Source organism: Mustela nigripes, chromosome 7 (genome assembly GCF_022355385.1).
Source record: "Mustela nigripes isolate SB6536 chromosome 7, MUSNIG.SB6536, whole genome shotgun sequence".
NCBI lineage: Eukaryota > Metazoa > Chordata > Mammalia > Carnivora > Mustelidae > Mustela > Mustela nigripes.
The window spans coordinates 73,698,158-73,709,243 of NC_081563.1; the positions used below are offsets into that span (position 1 = coordinate 73,698,158).

The 11,086-nt window shown below is 39.5% G+C and overlaps 1 protein-coding gene and 1 pseudogene across 1 annotated transcript in view; one reads left to right on the forward strand and one right to left on the reverse strand.

Moving 5' to 3' along the window:
• Window positions 1-11,086, reverse strand: part of MSH2 (mutS homolog 2) — a 79,206-nt gene that overhangs the window by 52,754 nt on the left and 15,366 nt on the right. The window contains exons 5-6 of the mRNA XM_059406121.1: window positions 8,281-8,430; window positions 6,735-6,868 (exon numbers count right to left, since the gene is read on the reverse strand). Coding sequence (XP_059262104.1) covers window positions 6,735-6,868; window positions 8,281-8,430 — 284 coding nt within the window. The remainder of the gene's footprint in view (window positions 1-6,734; window positions 6,869-8,280; window positions 8,431-11,086) is intronic.
• LOC132022575 (short transmembrane mitochondrial protein 1-like) lies at window positions 1,246-1,388 on the forward strand (annotated as a pseudogene).

An 11,086-nucleotide genomic window follows, 5' to 3' on the forward strand; every position in this document is an offset into this window, starting at 1 on the left:
TCAACATATACAAATTATTTCATCAACAATTTCATGAGTGCACTATCTCACAGGCTACCATATATTCAATGTTCTTTAGAGAATTCTAACTTTAAAAATTTCAAGACTTCATAAAAATCTATAGAAAGACAGAAAAACAAAAACCTAGAAGACTAAGAGCAGTAGTCCTAGCATATATGCAAATATGAGGATTCTTGGAACAGATCAGAAAATAAGTGGAAAAAAATAGTAATATGAACAGATTTTTGATTTTTAAGTATTTTTGTTTTATATACAAAGAGGTAGCGTAGGGTAGGTATCTTGGACATCTGTAATTAGTAAGGTGGGTCTCTTGGGATGACCCATTCAAGGAAGTTCACATAGACCAACTTAATGAAGCCCATATTCTTCATGCACTAACAAACACTAGTGGCACATATTAAGGCCCTATTTCTTTTCCTTTGAGGCCCTATTTCTGGATCAGATCATGCCAGTTTATGCTGATGAGGGAAGGACAAGAATCCTGGCTGAATTTCTTTTCTTTCTTTTTTTCTCTTTAAGATTATTTATTTATTTATTTGAAAGACAAGCAGGCAGAGAGAGAGGAGGAAGCAGGCTCCCTGCTGCGCAGAGAGCCTGATGCGGGGCTCGATCCCAGGACCCTGGGATCATGACCTAAGCCAAAGGCAGAGGCTTTAACCCACTGAGCCACCCAAGAGCCCCCCCCCCTTTTTAAAGTAAACTCTACCCCCAACACAGGGCTTGAACTCATGACCCTGAGATCAAGAGTTGCACACCCTACTGACTAAGCCAGCCAGATGCCCCTTGCCAATTTGTTTTTTTTTTTTTTTAAATGACTCCAGGAAAGTGACCCATCTTGCTCTCTTAGAAGCAATGAAGCAAAGGGTGGACTGAGTTCTTCTAATTTCTAAGCTGATTGTTTGCTGAAGTACAAAAAAAAAAAAAAAAAAAAAGGAAATACATAGATACGCACTCCTGAAAGGTAATAACTTACCATTCTCACTGAAGACAAAAGTATTTAAGCCACTAGCTAAAAATAAAAAGTATCTGTAGTCTCAGTGCAAATAGGTTTTAGTGAATGGAAATAGGAGCATGACAATAGATAAAGCCATTCTGTGGATATCACTTAAATAAAAGCCAAAATAATATGTTCCATTTCTGATACTGAAGTCCAATCTGGGAGAGGCAGGCTCGGACCAGCCCACCGAACTGCAGCTGCTCTTCATGCCTCTCCTCACCAACACCATGCTGCAGTTCCTGCTGGGATTTACTCTTGGCAATGTGACTGCAATGTATCTGCTCAGAACTATGACATACCAGACCTGGCTTAAAAACTAGAAGAAATTAAAAAGGACTTGAATGCCAAGAAGAAAACCCCTTGCTCATGAGGTGGACTGCAGCACTGCCTTCTGGATATTCTGATTCTGCTGTTCTTGAGGGCTTCTGTACCATCTGAACCAAAAGTTTTTGTTTTAAATTCCAGCCTCAACAATTTTCCTGTTAGATCCCACACTGCCTGAAAGCATAGACGGGGCCACAAGTTAAGAACTACCCTTTTCTGGGGACAACTGGGTGGCTCAGTGGGTTAAACCTCTGCCTTCGGCTCAGGTCATGATCTCAGGGTCCTAGAATCGAGCCCCGCATCAGGCTCTCTGCCCAGCAGGGAGCTTGCTTGTTCCTTTCTCTGCCTACCTCTCTGCCTACTTACTTGTGATCTCTCTATCAAATAAATAAATAAAATATCTTAAAAAAAGGGGCGCCTGGGTGGCTCAGTGGGTTAAAGCCTCTGCCTTTGGCTCGGGTCATGGTCCTGGGGTTCTGGGATCGAGCCCCGCATCGGGCTTTCTGTTCGGCGGGGAGCCTGCTTCCTCCCCTCTCTCTCTCTGCCTGCCTCTCTGCCTACTTGTGATAGACTCTGTCTGTCAAATAAATAAATAAAATCTTTAAAAAAAAAAAATCTTACAAAAAAAAAAAAAGAATCCTATTTATCTTAGGGGATTACAGGTGCATCTGACGTTACATGACAGATATATGACAAGTTGTAAAAGGAATTTTATGCCTCTTCACATTAAAAAAGTTTTTACATTAAAAAAAAATAGAGTCCATGGGGCGCCTGTGTGGCTCAGTGGGTTAGGCCGCTGCCTTCGGCTCAGGTCATGATCTCAGGGTCCTGGAATCGAGTCCCACATCGGGCTCTCTACTCGGCGGGGAGCCTGCTTCCCCTCTCTCTCTCTCTCTCTGCCTGCCTCTCTGCCTACTTGTGATCGCTCTCTGTCAAATAAATAAATAAAATCTTAAAAGAAAAAAAAAATAGAGTCCAATTTGGATCAAATTAAGGATCACCGACAGGAGTAATAAATACAGTGCAGCAATTAAGCACATGGGCTCTGTAGTCAGGCCAGCTTGCCTTTAAATCCAGTCTCTACCAAGTTACAGATGAATCTGAGATGCTTGCAAAATGCCAGGCACAAAGTAGATACCAGTCTTATCACCCTCTCCACCTTCTAATAGCTTGACAATAATCTAAGAGTAATCCCATTTTCATCATTATTCCTAAAGCTATCAACTGAGCTACTATCCTTTATAAATGTATACACCAAACTCAAAGATCTAGTCACATCTACCTCTGCTCTAATGAAAACAGAATAAAGAAATTTTTGCTCTCCTTAACAGAATTCACCCATAGCAACATAATTTAAAATTAACTATTGACTGCCTGGCTGGCTCAGGCAGTACAGTGTGGAACTCCTGATCTCAGGGTCATGAGTTTGAGCCCAATGTTGGCACTAGAGTTCACTTAAAAAATATAAGTAAATTAACTCTTCACTTACAGATTCCCACTATTTACTCTTCTGCAAATCACCCCTAAATAATGATAGTAAGAAACAGAAAACATTATTTCACTGTTATCCTGATAAAAGATCAATCCTAAATGCTTGAAGAGGGAGAAAGGAGATTTGCCCCGATGCCCCTGGAAAGTATAAACTTGAGGTAGCAGAGCAGGCAGAGTGGAGAAAGGGAGATAAAACAAGGAGACTGTTCAAACAAGCACCTGAATGAGGAGTGTAACTTTCTCTGTCTACTATGTGGAATTTCAGCATTTAGTCTTGAAAACCAAAGGCTTTCCTACTGGCAAACAAAAAAATTCTCACCAAGATAAAGAGGAGAAAGTATGTCTTCTCATCTCACAGGTTCAGAACAGCAGATCATATTGATTCACAAAGCTCTCTTCACAAGTGTTATTTCTTATTAAGAAGTCTTTTTAGACTACCAGATTTTGGAAGTACTGCAATGTCTGTGGGGAAAAAACCCTTTATTTACCCACTTAAAAAACCTTTAATTTTGCTATCTTACTAAGTAATTTGTTATTTTCATCCCAGGTATCAGAAGATTCTAAATGCATACGTGCTCTAGTTGTTAAGCCAGAAGGGGACCACTGACACTTGTTCTGTTCCCATAAAACCAAAGTAAAAAATATAACCAATGACCTAGAGCTTCAGTGTTAAATTTTCTTAAAAAAAAAAAAAAAAATAGACTGGCTGCTCCCAGGGCAATGGTGGCAAAGGGTACAATAAGAAATGTGTCCCTGGGGCGTCTGGGTGCCTCAGTTGGTTGAGCATGACTTGTGACTTGGGCTCTGGTCATGATCCCAGTGTCCTAGGATCAAGACCCATGTTGGGTTCCCTGCTCAGCAAGGTGTCTGCTAGTCTCTTTCCCTTTGCCCCGTCCCCAACTCGAGCTTGCTTGCTCTCTTCCTAATAATTAAAATATTTAAGGAAAAAGAAATGTGTCCCTGGAGCTGTACAACAGAGAGGCTCTGAGAAGAGGTCCCAGGGAACTGGAGGATAAGAATAGGAGAATTATCACTGTAAATCCCTCTGTCCTGTTTGAATTTTGACACATCTAAATACATCTAAATGTTATTACTTATTCACAGGTAATTAAAATTAAAAATTGTAAACCACCTTGGTGACTTGCAAATATCTAATCCTTCCTATTTAATATTAAATTACTAAATCCAACTCTTCTTCCCCAACAAACCTGACTTCAGAAAGTCATCTTAACATCTCAAATTCTGCATTTTCAATAAAATACCAGCACTCCCACAATCACTAACCTGAGTTATTTTTATTGTAAGCCTCTTTAGAATGCACAGGATTAACAAAATGAGCTTAGTAGTTATGTGCAGGGTGTCTTAAAAAACACCGACCAACTACTTTATGTTTGCCTTGAAACGACGCAAATACTGAAGAGATCATTGTGCTTTCGTTTATCATCAATATTCAGTAGGTATTCAACAAATTCTTGAATGATTTGACATGTCAGCCATAAAAATAAATCTTCTGCCAATTCTGGCAATGCAATTTAATTTACCAAATGGAAAACATTAGGTACAAAATAAGACCATTAGAAAGAGCCCAGGGATGCCTGGGTGGCTCAGTTAAGCTTCTGCCTTCAACTCAGGTCATGATCCCAGGGTTCTGGGATCAAGCCTTTGCTCAGTGGGAAGCCTGCTTCTCCCTCTGCCTGCTGCTCCCCTGCTCGTGTGCTCGCTCTCTGACAAATAAATTAAAAAAAAAAAAAAAAAAAAAAAAGCCTAAGTACTGAGAAAGGTAAAATAAAGTACATCTCGTCAATAAAATATAATGTAATTAAAAATTAAAAACATTGAATATGAAGATAAAACAGCAATGGTAAAAAATGTTTATGATAATATAAGCAGAAGTGGGAAAAACTGGGGCACAAACTATATTGGGGGTGCCTGGGTGGCTCAGTGGGTTAAGCCTCTGCCTTTGGCTCAGGTCATGATCCCAGGGTCCTGGGATCAAGCCCCGAATCAGGCTCTCTGCTCAGTGGGAGCCTGCTTCCTCCTCTCTCTGCCTGCCTCTCTGCCTACTTGTGATCTTTGTCTGTCAAATAAATAAATAAAATCTTTAAAAAAAAAAACTATATTAGGATTTATGATTTTTTTTAAAATATTTATGTATTCATTTTAGAGAGAGAGGGAGAGATAGAGAACATGTGCACACAAGTTGGGGGAAAGGCAGAGGGAGAGAATCCTCAAGCAGATTCTCCACTGAGCCAGAAACCCAATGCCAGAACCCAAAGCGGGACTCAATCCTACGGCCTATGAGATTATGACCCGACCTTTAACTGACTGAGCCATCTAGGCACCCCTACAACTATGACCTTAAAAAAAAGGACTAATGTGGGCACCTGGGTGGCTCAGTGGGTTAAGCCGCTGCCTTCGGCTCAGGTCATGATCTCAGGGTCCTGGGATCGAGTCCCGCATTGGGCTCTCTGCTCGGCGGGGAGCCTGCTTCCTCCTCTCTCTCTCTCTGCCTGCCTCTCTGCCTACTTGTGATCTCTGTCTGTCAAATAGGTAAATAAAATCTTTAAAAAAAAAAAAAGGACTAATGTAAGAGTCCGCCATATAAAATGATTCCATTTGAGGCACCTGGGTGGCTCAGTTGGTTGGATGACTGCCTTCGGCTCAGGTCATGATCCTGGAGTCCCAGGATCGAGTCCCACATTGGGCTCTTGGCTCCATGGGGAGTCTGCTTCTCCCTCTGACCTTCTCCTCACTCATGTTCTCTCTCACTGTCTCTCTCTCAAATAAATAAAATCTTTAAAAAAAAATAAATAAAATGATTCCATTTATATAAAGTTCATGGAGGACCTGGGCAGCTCAGTTGGCTAAATACCCAACTCTTGGTTTCAAGCTCAGATCATATTTCAGGGTCTTGAAATGGAACCCGGTGTCCAGCTCTATGCTTAGTGCAGTTTGCTTTGGATGATCTTTCCCTTCTCCCTCTGCCCCTCCCCCACCCACATGCACTCTCTCTCTTAAAATCTTAAAAATAAATAAGTAAAATGAAAATAAAGTTCAAAAACAGGCAAAACTAATCCATAATGTTTGAAGGACATTAATCGCTTCTGAAATGAGGAGGGATAGTAACTAGCAGGAGAATCCAGGAGAGTTACTAGGGACATAGTCATGTTGTTTCTTGATCTGTTGTTACACCAAAGTGTTGCTCACTTTGTGAAAATCCACTAAGCTGCACACTTAGGATTTGTGCTCTTATGGACATTATACTTCACTGAAAAATCTTAAAACTCCTATCTAGAACTAAAGATAAAAATAAAATATACCCAAATGCTAATCATATTCAGGTGGCAGGATTATAAAACTTTTTCTTTCATTTCCTGAATTTTAAGATTTTCGGAAATACATGCGTAGGCACCCTTAAATCGTTTCTAAAATAATTAAGAGTAAGTGCTTCCTATGTACTAGACCTTCTTCAAAGTACTTAATGTATCTATATTAAATCATCTAGTCTTTGTAACAACCCTATTAAGAGGTTATTATTGTCATTTTAAAAGGAAAAACTACAACACTAAGCTTAAGTAACTTACTCAAGATGACACAGCTAATAACTGGGAGAGCCATAATTTGAACCAAGATACCCAGGCTCCCAAGTTCATGGTTTGAAACACTATCCATCCATCTTCATAATAAAACCTTATTTTTTTTTATAGTGGAAAAAACAGTAATTCATAAACTAATTTATTCTATCAATCTGAGTCATTACTACTGTACTACTACGTAGGTAGCTCTCTGCGCAGCTGGATGCTAAAATATAGGAGCAAATTTGCATATTAGAGTAAGTGGCATAATCCTGGAGTAATTAGAAGTTACTTAAAGCTTATAGGAGCATACATGAGAAATATACCTCTCTTCTATTCTGTTCTTATCCAGCAGAGGCTGCTTAATCCATTGGTTGACCAGTCTTTGTCCCTGAGGGGTTTTGCATTTATTCAGCAGTGCAGCCAGAGACTGAGAGCCAGTAGTATCTTCAACAGAACCCTAGCAAACAAAAAACAAAGCAGGAAGAATGGCGTGCCCATTAGTAAAAACCTTACTGTGCCGTGAAAAAGAATTAAAGAATTTTAGAAATAAGAACACTAGTATTCTTCAAATACTAAATGAGAAATTTGCACAAAGGTTCCTCTTCCTCAGCTGGGTCACTGTCAGGCTGGATGTCAGTCTATACTGCAGCACCTGAGTATTTTGAATCCATATAGTCAAAGCAGTAGCTTCTCAGATGCCATCCCTTGTTTAACCTAGCACATCCCATTTCCATTCTTTTATGACCTCCAAAGTATGGTGACCTCACTTTAAATACTGTCCCATTTTGGGACGCCTGGGTGGCGCAGTCAGTTATGTGTCTACCTTCAGCTCAGGTCATGATCTCAGGGTCCTGGGACCGAGTCCTGCATCAGGCCCCCTGCTCAGCGGGCAATCTGCTAGAAATTCTTTGTGCTTCTCCCTCTGCCCTGCTTGTGCTCATGCTCGTGTGCTCTCTCTCATGTAAATAAATAAAAATCTTAAAAAACAAAGTCCCATTTTGTCATTCTAACCCATCTCTGGGGAACTGGGACTAAAGGCCAGAAAAAGCCTGTTGAAAGTCTTGGATAAAACAAACCAGTGATCACTTGAACATGGCACGTTAGAGGCCCCCAGTTGGGTGGAACCCTAGCCTATGTCTCACAGTGCTTTAAAATGTATTTATGTGTGTATAAATGCATGATACATATTCACATGTGTTGACACGGCCGTATGTTGACAGCCAAAATAACTGGCACACAGGGCCCATGAAAGGAAATGGAAGTCTTTCTGGTGGCTATTAAAGCAAAGCAAAGAAATAAACATTTTTTCTAAAAAACAAAAAAACCCTCTTCCTAAAATCAAATTTTCAACCATTAATCTATATTTTCTGTAGTGTATTTTCCATAAACCAAAACCACTTAATAATACTACAGTTCTAGACATAAACTTCTTAAAACTGTAATTTTTAAAAAACTGCTGTGATAAAACCAGTCATAAACCCAGGACAAATACTACTTATACAGGTGGCAACTAGCAAAATTTTAAAAACTGCTTATCTAACTATAATATTTTAAAATATTTAAGTTCCTTAACATTATTCTTCAGTATACAACAAAGGAAACATCTTATAACCATCAAAAAAAAAATTTTTTTTTTATCATTTTGTTTATTTACCTGACAGAGATCACAAGTAGGCAGAGAGGCAGGCAGAGAGAGAGGGAGAAGCAGACTCCCCGCTGAGCAGAGAGCTCAATGTGGGGCTGGATCCCAGGACCCTGAGATCACAAACCAAAGTGAAGGCAGAGGCTTAATTAACCCACTGAGCCACTCAGGCACCCCTACCTACCACTCAATATTTTTAATCCATGTGTTTTGTTTGTTTGTTTTACCTGGAAAAGGTTAAGGGCTCTGACTGCTGCAATATCCAACTTCATGTATTGGCTGAAGTCAAACATAGTCAGTTCAAACTGTCCGAAGTTCGATTCATCCGATAGGAGATCTAAAAACTTGATTACTGCAGACAATGATGAAGCTGCAACCTAAGATTAAGAATTTAAAATAAAAGATTCTATCACTAGAATCCTAGAGATTAAAAAAAAGAAGGCAAAATGGAAATAAATTCTAAACATGATCATTTTCCTTGGTCTTCCTTCCCAATCTAAATCAAGAAAACGAGAAGAGTTTAAATAAATCTCGCTTAAGATTAGAAAACGACTTTTAGAAAGTGAAATTTTACTTTAACAGTAGCACTATTTACAATACCCGAAAGCAGAAATGACTCAAATGTTTACCAAGTGTGGTTAAGTTCACCCCTATGGTATACTGCACAAAAAAGCATATAAGCACCAACAATCCAGAGACACATGACAATATGAATAAATCTCACAAACATAATACTAAACAAAAGAAAACCAGCACAAACTACATGATTCCTTTAATATAGACTATTAAAAACAGGCCAAACAAATCTGTGCTGTAAGAGTTGAGAACCAGGGTTATCCTTGGTAGGGTAATGACTAGAAGGAAGCATAAAAAGGTCACTGAGGTACTGGTACTATCTTGTCTCATGGACACTGATTATTTGAGTATTTGCAATTTATGATAATCTCATTTATACACTTACGATATATGCATTTTCCTACACGTGTATTTAATAGGAAGTTTCAGGGTACCTGGGTGGTTCAGTCAGTTTAAATGCCTGACTCTTAATTTTGGCTCAGATCATGATCTCAGGGTCCTGAGATTGGGCTCAGTGGGGTTCTACATGGGGTTCTACACTCGGCGTGGAGTCTGCTGAGATTCTGCCTTTCTATCTGCCCCTCTCCCCATCAGAGCACCCCTTCTCTAAATAAATGAAATCTTTTGAAAGTAAATAAATAAGTATAATAAACTGTCTGTTATTACTGTAACATAAGAAGTTTCAGGACATTAAACTGATAGCCCAAAGACAAATCCTACATATTAAAGTATACTTAAGGGCACCTAGGTGGCTCAGTCAGTTAAGCATCTGCCATCAGCTCAGGTCATAATCTCAGGGTCCTGGGATGGAGCCCCGCATTGCACCCCACATCACATCACCCAGCACACTGCATCTCACTGGGCTCCCAGCTCAGTGGGGATTCTGTTTCTCCCTTACCCTCTGCCCCTCCCCCATTTGTTCTCTCTCTGTGCCAAATAAATAAATAAAATCTTTAAAAATAATAAAATGGGGCGTCTGGGTGGCTCAGTGGGTGGCCTCTGCCTTTGGCTCAAGTCATAATCTCAGGGTCCTGGGATCGAGTTCCACATCAGATCAGGCTCTCTGCTCAGCGGGGAGCCCGCTTCCCACCCCATCTCTCTCTCTGCCTGCCTCTCTGCCTACTTGTGATCTGTCAAATAAGTAAGTAAAATCTTTTTTAAAAAATTAAAAAATAATAATTAAGTAAAATATACTTGGTATTAGATTGTGAGTTGTAATTTATTTTCCCTAATCGAAAACAGTCATCTATGTGTCCTTACCAAACTCCAGCAAATGCCTAAGACTGTCAGAATTTCCTGCAATGTCACCACACAGATAAAAACACTTGTTAGTAACCCTAGGAGTTTCTTTATATTTTCAAGAAGTAAGTTTCTAATACCAGTATTACTACTTATACATACTGGCTTTTGATTTTGCCACACACACAAACATTCAAATAATTACTTAAGTTTATAAGAATCAAACTATTACACAACAGTAAATTACCACAAAATCCCGTATCATTAATAGTCCAAGTTCATTCTAGTTCTAACTCTACTTTCAGAATTCTAAGTCATAAAGCTTGTTCTTTTATTTATTCTTTTTTTAAAAGATTTTATTTATTTGACAGAGAGAAAGATCACAAGTAGGCAGAGAGGCAGGCAGAGAGAGAGGGGGGAAGCAGGCTCCCTGCTGAGCAGAGAGCCTGATTCAGGGCTTTATCCCAGGACCCTGAGATCATGACCTTAGCCGAAGGCAGAGGCTTAACCCACTGGGCCACCCAGGTCCCAAGCTTGTTCTTTTTAAAGCATACAATAGAATTTTTCATTTTACTTATCAGGGATCCACCAAATTATCATGTAAGAGCTTCCAAAGTATTTTTAAATACATAAGAGTACATCTCAAACCATACCCACCCCAAAGATATGAACAAACACTTCAACCACTGAAAATTCTCTAAGAAATTACATTATTTCCATATTCATTTTTACCACTAAACATACATAACTAGTGCTATTCTTTTAGCCTGTTTAAATGTAATATTTATTATGCGCTACATACTATATTTACTTTCACCCTTATTACTTCCTCATCTTGGTAACAATCCTTTAAGATTATCTATTTAACAAACAATGAAACTGCCTCTCAAAAAAGTGAAGTAATTATAATTAACTAAAGAACCCAGAACTTGTACATTATAATGCTGCGATAGGTCTCTTTTCCCTCCTACAACCACTATACTATCTCGTCCATGTAAGAGACAGGATCAGGCTCTTTCCTGTGAAATCAATAAAACTCTTTCTTGTCCCCAAAGACATATGTGTATAAATATAATGTGATTAGGGACGCCTGGGTGGCTCAGTTGGTTAAGCAGCTGCCTTCGGCTCAGGTCATGATCCCAGGGTCCTGGGATCGAGTCCCACATCGGGTTCCTTGCTCGGCAGGGAGCCTGCTTCTCCCTCTACCTCTGCCTGCCT